Source organism: Dipodomys spectabilis, unplaced genomic scaffold (genome assembly GCF_019054845.1).
Source record: "Dipodomys spectabilis isolate Male_0828 unplaced genomic scaffold, ASM1905484v1 ptg000327l, whole genome shotgun sequence".
NCBI lineage: Eukaryota > Metazoa > Chordata > Mammalia > Rodentia > Heteromyidae > Dipodomys > Dipodomys spectabilis.
Window position 1 is genome coordinate 781295 of NW_024871004.1, and position 15462 is coordinate 796756.

At 38.5% G+C, this 15462-nt stretch overlaps 1 protein-coding gene across 1 annotated transcript; it reads left to right on the forward strand.

Annotated features, from left to right (window-relative positions):
- The first annotated feature begins 254 nt into the window (after positions 1–254).
- Positions 255–1188, forward strand: LOC122128255 (olfactory receptor 4L1-like). The gene is given in 2 exon segments (XM_042702519.1): positions 255–640; positions 642–1188. Coding segments are annotated over 2 exon segments (933 nt in total).
- Positions 1189–15462: the final 14274 nt, after the last annotated feature.

The window sequence follows — 15462 nt, forward strand, 5'->3', positions numbered from 1 at the left end:
ATATCTGAACATCAGCTGTTCAGAATTTGACAATAAATTTCTCATTTTTATGCCTTTCTGACAGAAAAAGTGTAGTACTGCCAATGCGATTTACACTAATTAAATGGCATTATTCTGCATAAATGTCCAATTTCTCTTTCTGTAGCAAAAATATTCTCTTTCTGTATGTCCATAGTTTGAAACCTACCACTTATTAACTTACCTTGTTTTCCAGATTTTCTTTCTTTACAGGCTCTTTGAAAAACAGCATCTAGATGGATAGAAAAAACAGCTCAATGATAGCTGAGTTTGTTTCGTTAGGGCTCACCAGCAGTTGGAAACTTGAAATTTTCTTTTTTTGCATATTTTTGGTGGCCTATGCAGCAATCATGGCAGGGAATCTACTCATTGTTCTCACTGTAACCTTTGACTCCCAGCTCCATTCAATACCAATGTACTTCCTCCTGGGAAATCTCTCCTTTCTTGATATGTGTATTTCTACAATAACAACCCCTAAGAGGATGACAGATTTCCTCAGGGAGACTAAAACTATCTCCTTGTGGGGTTGTATGACTCAGATGTTCTTCCTTCACTTCCTAGGGGGAAGTGAGATGACTCTTCTCATAGTCATGGCTGTGGATAGGTACATTGCAATATGCAAACTATACAGCCATCATGAACCACAGGGTGCTGGTGGGATCTGTGCTGCTGTCCTGGGCTGTTGGTTTTGTGCATACAATGAGCCAGATGGTCCTCGCTGTCACCTTGCCATTCTGTGGCCCCAATGTAGTGGATGACATATTTTGTGACCTTCCCCTAGTATTGAAGCTTGCCTGCACTGAGACCTATGTTCTGGAGTTGCTAGTGATTGCTGACAGCGGTCTGTTGTCTTTCATCTGCTTCATAATCTTGCTCATTTCCTACACTATCATTCTGGTAACTGTGCGCAGTCGCTCCTCAGCAGGACTCTCCAAGGCTCTGTCTACACTGTCTGCTCACATCACGGTGGTCACTCTGTTCTTTGGGCCCTGCATTTTCATTTACATTTGGCCATTTAGTAGCTTCTCAGTGGACAAATTTCTTTCTGTATTTTATTCAGTTATCACTCCCTTACTAAATCCCATTATTTACACTCTGAGGAATCAGGAGATGAAATCAGCCATGAGCAGATTGAGGACAAGACATGTGAGCTCCAGACAAACCTCATAGAGAAGAGTGAAGATGAAGACTTTTAGTGAAAAATCCTGTAAATTACATTTGAAATTTGGTTGCCAGTTCTTTGTTTTGTTTTGTTTTATAGATTTTTTAAAATAATTATATTGTATACTGAAATTTTCAAGTATATTTTCTTATTGTATTTGTATAACATTCATGGTGCAACTGAAAGTTATATTCACAGAAATTCATTTGTACTTTTTAATGTGATAGAGTGTTACAGAAATTGTTCTTTATATTTAGAAATCCAGAAATTTCTTAAATATCCTTTTTAAATAAAGAGAAATAATAGCTTTTTATGGCTCATCCCTGTAATCCTACATATTCAGGAGGCTTTAACCTGAGGATCACAGTTTGAAGCCAGCCTGGGCAGGACAGTCCATTAAACTCTTATCTCCAATTAACCACCAGAAAACTGGAAGTGGTGCTATAGCTCAAGTGGTAGAGCACTACCCTTGAGCAAAAGAGCTCAGGGACAGCATCTACACCCCAAGTTCAAGCCCATGACTGGCCAAAACAAAAGAAAGGGAGAGAGGGAGAAAAGGAAAGAAAGAGAGAAAGAGAAAAATAGAAAATGAGTTTGGTGTGTGTGTGTGTGTGTGTGTGTTTATTTTTAACTATGAGGCTCACTTTGGATTTTAAAGTAGTTCCTTTATGAGAAAAATAGTAGGAATGGACACAGAAAGAAAGGCGTGACAGGGGTGTATGAATATTGTAGAAGATACATATATACATACACACATATACATATATGTGTGTCTGCATAAATATATGTGTATCTATATAATACCAAATTGAATCTAGTGAAAAATAATTTCAATGAGGAAGAAAGGGGGTTGAGTAACAAATTTGATCAAAAAACATAATATCCAAATTGTAAATATCACAGTAAAGCACATTTTTGCAATTACAGATTTTTAGAAAGTTAAAATTTTTTTTAAGTGTTAATTATTCTAAACTCAAATATGGACAATTACATGTTGAACATGATAATGTGGAAAGATTATTATTGAGCTGGCACAATGATCATATTCATGAGTGATTGGTATGCATGAGAATTGCATAGAAAGTAGCTTCTGTGGATTTCTGAATTCAAATCACATCAAAACAGAAAATATGTAAGCTAGTTAAGTTACATTGAGGAAAGCTTAAGTTATACTAAATATTAATTTAGATGTGTGGTCCTTGGACATCATGACTAGGTGGCCCTTGCAGATTTCTAGCCACCATTATTGTTTCCCGCCTCTAAGGCAATGTGCCTGCCACACTAAGTAAAGCTAAAGGAAATTTAAAGGTATGTTTCTAGTCATATGGTCATGTAAAACTTTAAGTTCTTCTTTCAAATATCACATTGAGGATCATGGAAAATAGTTTTCTAGGATTACTAGATATATTTGCATTCATTATTTATGAACTATGTTGATTAGACAGTTAAATATGAAAACTAGCATAGCACTTCAATAACTTGCAAGAGTTTCCCACATTTGTTTCAGTTTATCTTTCACTATAAAAGTGCATTGTTAGAGATTTGAAAAAAACCTGCCCTGCCCTCCAAGTACAACTATTTACATTTCAGAAAGTATTACCAACTACATAGGTCATATTCTTTTTTTTATGATATAGATATGCTGGATTTTTATTTTTATTTTTAAAATTTATATATATATTTATTGCAAAAATACTGTACAGAGGGGTTACAGTTACATGAGTAAGGTAGTGAGTACATTCCCTATCAAGCATTGTTACCTCCTCCTTTGTTTTTCCCTACCATTCCTTCCCTCCCCAACCACCTGACATTGTAAAATTCGTTTTCAACATAGTGTCCTGTACATCTTAGCGTCACAATGGATCAACCTGCATCCCCATTTAAGCATCCTGCTATATCCCTTCCGCTCCCTAAATTACAAAAAAAATGTATATACATGATACAGAACACAGGAATCAAATACAGTGAAAACAAGTGTTAAGCCGGGCGCTGGTGGCTCACGCCTGTAATCCTAGCTACTCAGGAGGCTGAGATCTGTGGATCGAGGTTCAAAGCCAGCCCAGGCAGGAAAGACCGTGAGACTCCTGTCTCCAATAAACTAGAAAACCGGAAGTGGCCTTGTAGCTCAAGTGGTAGAGTGCTCGCCTTGAGCTGAAGAGCTGAGGGACAGCGCCCAGGCCCAGAGTTCAAGCCCCATGACCGCCAAAAAAAAAAAAAAAAAAAAAAACCAAAACAAGTGTTATACTGTGGGGGAAGAACATAAAAAATAAACAAAAGAATCATATAGTGCATTATAAATACATTAAAAAACAATAGCAAGAAAGTAAAAACCACTTATGTCTCTGTCTTGGGGTATATTTTGCTTAACGTCATCTTATATGGTCATATGTACATAGCCTTTGACCTTCTCTACTTGTCCTAAACATGTACTAGTCGTTGCAAACAAGGGAAACCATGGGACCTATGTTTCTTTGGACCTGACTTAGTTCAGTTAATGTAACTTTTTCCAAGTCTTTCCATTTCCTAACAAATGATGCAGTGTCATTCTTTCTGATGGAGGCATAGAATTCCATTATATGTGTGTGTGTGTGTGTGTGTGTATCACATTTTCTTGATCCATTCATCTACTGAGAGGCATCTGGATTGGTTCTACATCGTAACTATGGTAATAATGCTGTGATAAACATAGTTGTGCTGATAGCTTTAGTATAGCTTTGTTTGTGATCATTTGGGTAAATGCCCCAAGGTGGGATTGCTGGATCATAGGGGAGCTCTATGTGGAGTTTTTTGAGGAACTTCCATACTGCTTTCCAAAGTGGTTGAACAAGTTTACATTCCCACCAACAATGCACTAGAGTTCTTGAGGGTTAATTTCAAACTCTGCTACTTTGCCAAAGTTTCAAATCAGCTCTAGTAATTTGGGAGTGGAGTCCATGGAATTCTTTAACTACAAGATCATGTCATCTGCAAAGCGGAGAGATTTTAAGGTGGTTTTTCATCCCCCTGTTGTTACAGTTAGGAATACATGTTGGGGAAGGGGAAGGTTAATGAAACACATTATAAACCTACATAGAAAGTAACAATGAATCCTTTCCTCCTATATATGTAAGTTAATAAAAAAATAAATAAATGCATAGAAATTTTAAGAAGCAAGGTTCATTAACCTCTTTAACTCAGAGGGTAGTAGATTTATAAAGAATTTTCCTAAGTGGCACTGTAGCTCAAGTGGTAGAGCGCTAGCCTTGAGTTGAAGAGCTGAGGGACAACGCCCAGGCCCAGAGTTCAAGCCCCATGACCGACAAAAAAAAAAAAAAAAAAAAAGAATTTTCCTTATTCCTGCATACAAGGCTTATATTAACTTGGGGAACAGAAATACATTAAACATACAAGAGAGCAAGCAATATTTAGCATATCATTCTACAATTTTTTTCTCTCAGACATACAGGGCACAAAGTATGTTAGAATCACTTAAAATAATAGTTGTTTGTTTACCGTGTTATAAGATACAATTATTTTGCTTAAGTAAAAAAAAACTCTTCCTTAAAATCAATTGCTTAAGAAAATGTTTATTAATGGCAGAACAGTGTTCTTCAGATAGCCTCGTTGGTATAGAAAAATGGAATGAGGTGTTAATTAAAATATCATTTTGATAACTCTTGCATTATAGCTTACCACACACAAATATGTTATGATATAGAAAAATAGAATGAGGTGTTAATTAAAATATCATTTTGATAACTCTTGCATTATAGCTTACCACACACAAATATGTTAAGAGCTCCTTATACTTTACTGTAAAACTTAGTAACTTTTGGGCTGGGAAGGTGGCTCAGTGGTAGAGTGCTTGCCTTGCATGCATGAGGCCCTGGGTTTGATTCCTCAGCACTACATAAGCAAAAAGAAAAAAACCAGAAGTGGCACTGTGGCTCAAGTGGTAGAGCGCTAGTCTTGAGCTGAAGAGCTGAGGGACAGCGCCCAGGCCCCACGACCGGACCCAAAAAAAAAAAAACAAACAAACTTAGTAACTTTTATTGCAACTTTTTGTTCTATACTATTCTCTGTGTGGGGGTGGGGAGGGGGGAGGAGAGAATTTTTGCTCACCACTAACCATATACCACTTGTTCCACAGCTCCACTTCTGGATTGTTTGATAGTTAATTGGACATAAAAGGACCAAATCCATCCTGCCTAGGCTGGCTTTAAACCGAGATCCTCAGATCTCAGCCTCCTGAGTCGCTCAGATTACAAACATGAGCCACTGGTGCTCAGTCATCCTTTGTTTAGGGAAAATCCTTTGGGACAATGCTTACCCTACAAAATCGTTTTATCCAAAAGCATTTCCTTTTATTATCTTAAGAATTTGTATGAAGGGTTTCCATTCTACAGGTCAGTTTGTGAGTACAGTGCATATTCATCAATGTCACGCCTTTTATCATTCTCCCTATCTCTCCCAACCACAACAATTCCAATTCACCTTGATCATTTACATTCACTGAATAATGACTTCATTAACCCACCCTTCCTCTCTTTGTCTGACCCTCTCCCCTTGATGTTAGTCCCTTCCCTTACCAAGGCATATTGCAGCTTCCTAGTTGTCATTATGTTAAACTGTTAGTTGTTCAGTGGAGTTGCAGTATTAGAATCCTTCCCTGCACATACAATACTTCAGTGTGTGTGTGTGTGTGTGTGTGTGTGTGTGTGTGTGTGTGTGTAATTTAAGCCTTGCTGTCTTCCTGAGCCTTACTGACTTCACTAAACCTAATTTTTTTTCCAGGTTCACACATTTCTCTACAAATATGTGTGTGAAATATGTATTTCCCAAAAATTCTATTTTCTTGATCCATTTGTCCATTGGAGGCATCTGGGAAGTTTCTATAACTTGTCTGTGATGAATAGTTTAGCAATGAAATAGGTATGCAAATAACTTTCCTGTACCCTGATTTGTAATTTTTGGATAAATGCCCAAGAGTGGTATATTTGGATCATAATGCAGGTTTAGGTTTAGGGTTTTGCCTTTTGTTTTGTTTTTTTTTGCCAGTCCTGGAGCTTGAACTCAGGGCCTGGGCACTGTCCCTGGGCTTCTTTTTGCTCAAGGCTAGCACTCTATCACTTGAGCCACAGACCCACTTCCATCTTTTTCTGTTTATGTGGTACTGAGGAATAGAAGCCAGGGTTTCGTGCATGCAAAGTAAGCACTACCACTAAGCCACATTCCCAGCCCCTAGGTTTAGTTTTTTGAAGAATCTAAAATCTTCCAGAGAAAGCTTTACCTGTTTAAATTCTCACCAACAATGTAATAGGGTTTCTCTTCTCCTACATCCTCAGAAGCAACTGTTGTTGTTTTTCTTTTTCATAATTGCCATTGAGGTGAGATGGAATCTCAGTGATGCTTTGGTTTTCATTTCCTTTGTAGCCAGAGATATTGAGCATTTTTCACACGTTTATTGTCCATTGTTACTTCTGATAACTATTTAGCTTTTTTACCCATTTACTTATTGGATCAGATAATTTCTTTTTTGAAGGTTTAATTTCTTGACCTTTCTGTATATTCTCAATATTAAGTCCTTGTCAGCTGTATAGTTAGCACAGTTCTTCTATTCCATAGGCTAACATTTAGTTTAGCAAGTGCATCCTTTCTTGTGCAGAAACATTTTAGCTTGATGTAATACTATTTGTCACTTCTCTCTCTGATTTCCTGAACCCCTGACTTCTACTCAAAAATTTCTCCACTATGCCCACGAGTTCAAATATTCCTCCTACTCCTTGTAAGGTAATTTCAAGATTTCAGGTTGTACATTGAGGTTTTTGATACCTTTTGAATTGATAGTAGTAAAAAAATGACAGAGGCATTCAGTTCTGCATAAGGATATCCAATTTCCCTGGTCTGATTTTTTGAAGAGATGATATTTTTGTTAACTTACATTTTTGTATCCCTTGTCAAATATTAGATGGCTGTAAGTATATAGGTTACCTCTGGGTATTCTAGACCATTCCATTGTTCTCCAGGCCTATTTTTGTGCCATTACCAAGCTGTTTCTGTCACTATAGAGCGGTAGCAAAATTGGAAGTCTGGAATTGTGATACTTCCAATACTGACCCCCACATCTGGCTTGCTTTGGTCATTCTGGGTGTCTTGTGCAGTTTCCTATGAATTTTGGAATATAAATCTTAGGGATAATAAATATTGATCAGTGGATCATTTCCACCAGGTAACAACATAGTGTATGTTTGCTTGGACACAAGTGAACATATCAGATCTATCTTGGAAAGGTCTGAATGCACTGAAAGGGAAATGAGCTACCTGGCCCTGTATAGTGTGCTCTATGTAGCTCAGTGAAACCTCTAGGCTGACCATTTCACTATCTGCCAACTCAGAAACTAATTGTGACAATAAAAAAATTTTATTTATATTTCTATTTTTAAGTACTTGTATAAAGAAGGTATTAGGTGATGAGAAGAAATGTTCTAAAAATATTGGCTGGGTCTTAACAGCTGTGATGAATGAGTTTGCAAGATAATGTAATAATCTTATTCTATGTTTCTCTTGTTTTGGCCTAATATATCCAAAGGATTTTCTAAGAAAATTACATAGTTAAATGTGAGAATAAGGAACAGGAGAACCTTAAAGTTACATTGTTAGTGAGCCAATGACTGATTCAGAAGAGAACATGATTATTTAACTTGCTAAATACCCAAATGCCAATTGCCATAAGTTCTTGATTTGTATATGTGTGTATATTCTATGTACACATATAAATGTGTGTCTATCTTTTTAAAATTATTTTCCAAACTTCTGAGATGATTGTAGACTTATAGGAGAATTGTAAAAGTAGTAAATTCCTGTATATTCTTAAGCTATTGTCTTGTTTTGATATCTTGCTGAAGAACACTTGTCAAAATCAAGACATTAACCTTGCTACAATGCTATCCTAGTAGAGTTAAAAGTAGATATTTTTCCTAATGTCCCTTACTGTTCCAGGATCCCATCCAGGGTCCCATCTTGAACTAAGTTGCCATGTCTCTTGTTTTATCTTCCAAACTGTGATAGCATGCTATACGTAACAGGATACCTAATGTGTTCATGTGTTTCTGATGTTGTTAATCTTGATTGCAATGTTAAGGTGGTGTTTGCTTGGATTTTCTCTTGTATGCTTGCTATGTTTTCCTTTATAATTACTAAATATTTGCTAGATACTTTGAGACTATGCAGCTGTCCTGTTTCTGCTTACACTTCTGCAACTACTTTTATGAATTGGCAGATCTTGCTTGTGGCATTTAAAACAGTAGTATTCTGATGTTGATTTTCTATTTCCCTTATACCTAATAATTGGAATTGTTCTATAAGGAAGAGTTGTTGCTGTTTCTGGATATATATTTTTAATTATAATAAGATATATTTAGGATAGGTACAAACTTAGAACCTAAAATTGCAAGCCAAACTAAAATGAGTCCAAATAACCATGTCAAAGAATACTAAGTAACCTGTCTGAGAAAATATAGTGAATGTAAGAAGGAAAATCATATTATTAGGAATTGGTTTAACTTTTGGCTTCAAACTGAAATTTTTTAAAACTTCACATCTGGACTTTTTTAAAGTGTCAAAATTTATATTACTTTGGGGGATCATTTGTGTCAACATCTTGAATAAAGTTACCCAGAACTGGCATAGTTTAAAAAAAAAAGAAATTATTCAAATCAGTTTATAAGTTCAATGCATCTTGATCAATGTCACCTGTTTCAACATCCTCCCCCATCCTTCCTAACCCAACCTCTCCCCTCATGACAACAAATGTATATTGATGAAATAAAAGCTGCCTTTAAGCCCATGGCTTGTGGGTCAGATTCTAATAATCATTAAGATGGCATATCAACAATGGCATTGCAGCTTTCCTTTTTGCAGGTTTTTGTTTCTTTTTTATTGTAAAGGTGATGTACAGAGAAAATGCAGTTACATAAGTCAGGTAAAAAGTGCATTTCCTTTGGAACAGTGTGACTTCTCCCTCATTCTCTCCTAGGTTTTCCCCTCCCGACTTCCTCCCCTTCAAGTCATATAATTCATTTCTAACACAAAGCTTTGAGAGAACGCAACCAAAAGCCCCTGGGTCAGTCCTGAAATCAGTTTTGACTCCTGAGGAAAGGTTGGTGGTCTTACAGGCCTCTGTGCCCTGCGTGGGCCCCACTGGCCCCTTGGCCCATGCTGGAGTTATCATGCTGCACTGACAGCAGACTAATGGGCAGTAGAGCTCTTATTCTTGGCTTCTCCCCCTGTCCAAATGTACCTTCTGGTCTTGCCTATTGCACGAAGGCCTCAATACTGCCCTCTTCTCAGCTGTCACCAAACCAAGCTTTTCCTTCCAGAACCTTCTATTTTTGAGTTCTAGCCCAGCCTAGGGGCCTAACCAACTTCTGCCACACCAGATGAAGTCTCCATACAGAGTCTGTTTAATTTAAACTGAGCACTACAAAGAAATTGCTTGCTTTGGCTCATAGCTCATATACAAGTGAGCCAAAAGAGTTGGGCTGTAGGTGCCACAGATAAAGGTCTTGTCAAAGTGCTGAGATCTCTGGATTGTGAACTTCATACAAGGATGTATGAGATCCAGAGAAGTGAAAAAGTTAAATGAACTTAAAAATTCATGGAGGGGACAGAAAAGAGAAGTTAGGGTACGATGTGTTACAAAGAAGCAGAACAAACATTGTGATAATTGAGGGGCGGGACAAGTGACCTAGCAGTGCACAAACATAAAGATGTAAGAGTGCTAATGTTAGTGCAAGGAGGCCTTGGATGGTCCCTGAGGGTCTAGAGAAAATACCATGATGATAGCCTTGGCCAGTGCCCACTGTGCTCCACATCCCAGCTTCTATCCCTGCCACAGACTCTGAGATGCATCATTTCAGATTCATGTCAGAAAGGAATCAGGGTTCACCTACCATCCTGCTGTCTAGAAATTTTGTTCTTTAGATTATTGTCAAGATTACCAGGGAACTGGAGCTTCTTGGTTGAATGCTCAGATCTCAGGAGAACAGTATCTTCAGGGTCAGGACTTAGGGTTGTATTAACCGCCCCTAGAGATGTTGGCCCTCTAAAGATTCAGTATGTTCTGTAACACAGACCAATATACTGTAACATTCCTTGAATGGTTATTGGAAATCTGAAAATCTAATTTACAATTTAAGTCTTTAATACAAAGGCAGAAATCTTCTAAAGCCTAACTGTGGATATTACTACAGGATGAAATTTGTGGTAAGAACTTTGACTTTCTCAAAAATTACATAACTCAGAGACTGGGAATGTGGCTTAGTGGTAGAGTGATGGCCTAGCATGCATGAAGCCCTGGGTTCAATTCCTCAGTACCCTATACACAGAAAAGTCCAGAAGTAGTGGTGTGGCTCAAGTGGTAGAGCACTAGCCTTAAGCAAAAGAAGCTCAGGGACAGTGCCCAGGCCCTGAGTTCAAGGCCCAGGACTGGCAAAAAAACATATATATATATATATATGTACATATGTATACATATGTGTGTGTGTGTGTGTATATATATATATATATATATATATATATATATATATATATATATATATATATATATCAGCCAGGTACCAGTAGCTCACACCTGTAATCCAAGCTATTCGGGAGGTCTGAGATCTGAGGATCATAGTTCAAAGCCAACCTGGGCAGGAACATCTATGAGGCACTTATCTCCAATTTAACCATGAGAAAACCAGAAGTGGCACTGTGACTCAAGTGGTAGAGCACTTACCTTGAACTGAATTGCTCAGGGACAGCATCCAGGCCCAGGCCCAGAGTTCAAGACTCACTAATGACAAAAAAAAAAAAAAAAAAAAAATAAAAAAAAAATATATATATATATATATATATATCACTCCAGTGTTAGTGACTGGTTCTAAGGTTGTTGTGTATTCAACATCTTCCCTTCTCAGGATAAAGGAGCTTTTACAATGAGCTAAAGCTACGTATTCTGTCATTCACCCCTGGAAGTGTCCTTTAAATTAGGTGTAATCAGTAAAGGGAGAACAACAAAAGTGCTACTACATCTGGAAATATCAAAGTAAGAATATTTCTCCTACATCTGTATGCCCACATCAGAACATTGTCTCCATGTTCAAATATATTGGTCCCTGAGCTTTTGTGATAAAGGAACAAAACTGGTGACATTCTATCACTTGAATCATAGTGCCATTTGTGGCAATTTTGGTGGTGGTCAATTGGAGATAGTCTCACAGTCTTTACTACCTAGTATGGCTTACAACTGAGATCTTTAGATCTCATACTTTTTTTTTTTGGTCATGGGGCTTGAACTCTGGCCTTGAGCCCTATCCCTGTGCTCTACCACTTGAGCTACAGTGTCACTTCCAATTTTCTAGTGGTTTATTGGAAATAAGAGTCTCACGGGCTTTCCTGCCCGGGTTGGCTTTGATCCTCAGATCTCAGCCTCCTGAGTGGCTAGGATTACAGGCATGAGCCACCAGCACCTGGCTCCTAAAGATCTCATACTTTTAAATAACTAAGAATACAATTTTGTGAGGTACCAGTTCCCTGTTAGATCATGAGTTCTTAGCTACTTGATCCAAGCAGGACTCACTGTTTCCAAAGAACAGGTCAGCAAGCAAAAGGTCTGTAACATCACTTTGTCATTTGAAAGGGCCTTTCATAATCAGTTGGTAAAGGTCTGTTTTCCTATCATTCCAGAAACCATATTCAAATGCTTACATAGAATATTTTCAAGAATTTGTTGTTAGTGTTGTTTATATTAGTGGTCCTCAGGTTTGAACTCAGGGGAAAACATTTGTGCGACTTCCTTTACCATCTAAAACCATGCCAGAAGCCCTTCTGTATCACTCATTTTTCCAATTAGGGTCTTCTTTCTTTGTCTGGGCATTTCCAGACACCAATTTTTATAAGTCTCAGAGACTTTCCCTTATTGCTCTGACTTGGAACTGGGATCCTCAGATCGCAGCCTCCTGAGTAGTTAAAATTACAGGCATGAGCTACAGGCACCTGGCTGGTTAAACATTTTTTTATAGTCATCTACAATTCTACTAAGTTATTTTCATTTATATTTAATTAGTATATATTAGTTGAACAAAGGAGGTTCATTGTGTTATTTCTATTTATCCATACAATGAATTCACCTTTACTCACTTCCCTTCTTCATCCCCTTTCTTAAAACAATATCAGCTGGGCTAGGAATATAGCTTAGTGGCAGAGTGCTTACCAAGCATGCATGAAGCCCTGGGTTCAATTCCTCAGTACCACATAAACAGAAAAAAAAAAAAAAGCCAGAAGTGGCTCGGTGGCTCAGGTGGTAGAGTGCTAGCCTTGAGCAAAAAGAATCTCAGGGACAGTGCCACATCCTGAGTTCAAGCTAAGGATTGGCAAACAACAAGAACAAACAAAAAACAATGGGGCTGGGAAGGTGGCTCAGTGGTAGAGTGCTTGCCTTGCATGCATGAGGCCCTGGGTTCAGTTCCTCAGCATCACATAAGCAAAAAAGAAAACAGCCAGAAGTGGCGCTGTGGCTCAAGTGGTAGAGTGCTAGCCTTGAGTTGAAGAGCTGAGGGACAGTGCCCAGGCCCAGAGTTCAGGCCCATGACCGGACCCAAAAAACAATGCCCATTGTTTTATATACACACATACATATATATGTATACATATATACAAATTTTTTTACGATATTCACCTTCCTTTATCCATTCACCCTCAACAGAACCTATTTTATGTTTCTGTTATTTGTTTTTTTTTTCCTTTTATTTTTAATTTTTAATTGTAAAGGTGATGTACAGAGGGATCATAGTTATATAAGTCAGATATTGAGTACATTTCTTTTTGAGCAGTGCTGGTATTTGCTTTTTATTCATGTTAGTTGTGCAAATTGTTTTCACTTTGATATTTCACAATGCCAGTAGTTACTTTAATTAGATTAACTATTTCAGGTGTCTTCTCTTTGCTTATCCACACCCTACTTCACTCCTATTACTAAACAGCTTTCAGTGAGTTTCTATATGCAGTCTTCATGCATACACATACATGTATATAAGTGTTGTAATAGTAGTTCCTTTTTTGGGGAGTGGGGGTCTGGTCGTGCAGCCGGAACTCTGGACCTGGGCACCGTCCCTCAGCTCTTCAGCTCAAGGCTTGCGCTCTACCACTTGAGCCACAGCGCCACTTCTGGCTTTTTTTCTTTTTGCTTATGTAATGCTGAGGAATTGAACCCAGGGCTTCATGCATGCAAGGCAAGTGCTCTACCATTGAGCCACCTTCCCAGCTCTCTGTAATAGTAATTCTATGTGGGGATACCTAGGAGCTGGTGTAGAGGGAACGAGAATGACAGACACTAAATAACACTTATATACATGTAACTTTGGTTTAAGATGTCTTTATACATGTATACATATAAAGGCATGTATATGCATATCTTTTAAGACTCAATTCCTTATATGAGGGAAAATAACTTTTGCCCATAAAAACCTACTTTAGTTCAATTAACAAATTAATATCCAGTTGCATCCTTTTGCCAATGAATGGTATAATGTCTTTGCTGTTTATAACTGAATAAATGTACACTATGTATCAATGCCAGATTTCATATTTTTTTATCATCCTTAAATAGTTGTATGGACTCCTTGCTCTTTTCTGCAGGACCCCGCCATTCAGGGGCCGGCGCGGGCCTGGGCGAGCTCCCTCCCACACGTGTGCCGGGGGCCAAGGGAGGAGCGGGGAGACCCCGCGGGGCCTCGCGAGAGCCAGCCTACCCGGACGACCCTCGGGGTCGCTGCCGGGGAGGGAGGGGGGATGGGGACCTGCTCAGGCCCCGCCCCTTCCTCCCCTCCCCCCCCCACTCGCTTGCTTGCGCGTGCCTTGGCTGTGCCTGGGGTTGGCGGGGTTGTTGTTGTGGCACGCAGTCTTTTTTTTTTTAAATCAATTGTGAAGCTTCTTAACTCTGGGCCTCCCATACTGTCTTGATCTTTTTTGCCTAAGGCTAGAGCTCTACCATTCTGGTTTTCTGGTGGTTCACTGGAGGTAAGAGTCTCCCAGCTCGTTTTGGACATGACAACTTGTACTTCTCATTGTTGCAACAGGACTGTTTTTTTTTTGTCAGTGGTGGAAATTGAACTCTGTGCTTGGGCGCTGTCCGTGCACTCTTCAGCTCACTTGAGCCATAGTGCCACTTCCGGTTTTCTAGTGGCTTATTGGATATAAGAATCTTAAGCACTTTTCTGCCCGGGATGGCTTTGAACCGTGATCCTCATATCTCAGCCTCCTGAGTAGCTGGTATTACAGGTGTGAGCCACAGGCACCTGGCTTATAAGACTCTTATCTCCAATTAACCACCAGAAAATTAGAAGTACCACTGTGGCTCAAAGTGGGAGAGCACTAGCCTTGAGCAAAAGAGCTGAAGGAGTGCACCCAGACCCTGAATTCAAGCCCTATAACCAACCAAAAAAAAATCAATCATTTGTACTATCATTTGAAAAATTGTATAGATCATACATACGACTCAAAATTGAAAAATAGGGCTGGGATGGTAGAGTGCTTGCCTTGCATGCATGAGGCCCTGAGTTCAATTCCTCAGCACCACATAAGCAGAAAAAGCCAGAAGTGATGCCATGGCTCAAAAGGTAGTGAGCTCACCTTGAGCTGAAGAGCACAGGGACAGTGCTCAAGCCCAGAGTTCAAGCCCCACGACCAACAAAAAAAAAAAAAAGATATATGAAAACATCTCCCTCCTACTCACTTGCTATCCCCAGAAAAGACACCATCATGTGTTCTAGAATTCCATGTTTGAGACCATTTTGATTACCTGATCTTTGGCACTGGACCTATTTCCCTTCTCTTTTTCTTTTGAAACCATAAAATCTTCTCTTTGTGTATATTTCTGAAATTGCATGCTACTGAACCTTAAATGGAGCTCTTTCCAGAGTGGTGAGCAATCAAGGGGCCAGTTCAACCTTTCAACACATATCCTTTAGTTCTGAGGTGTTCAGTAACCTCACTGATATTTATCTGTTTTCTTTTCATTATTCTTTCATTATTTCTATTGTTCATATTAGTCTTTAGGTTTCTAACTGTTCTCTCTTATTTTCCTGTCTTTCACACTTATTTCTAGAATGTTTCTTCCATCTTCATTTTCAATGCTTTTATTAAACTTTTTTTTAATTTCTACTTGTGTATCTTTTCATTTCTAATAGCTTTCTTTTTCACCCAGATTCTGAGCTTGAGAGTAAAGGTTTACAATTGTGGCCTTCTCTAGAGGAGGATAGGGT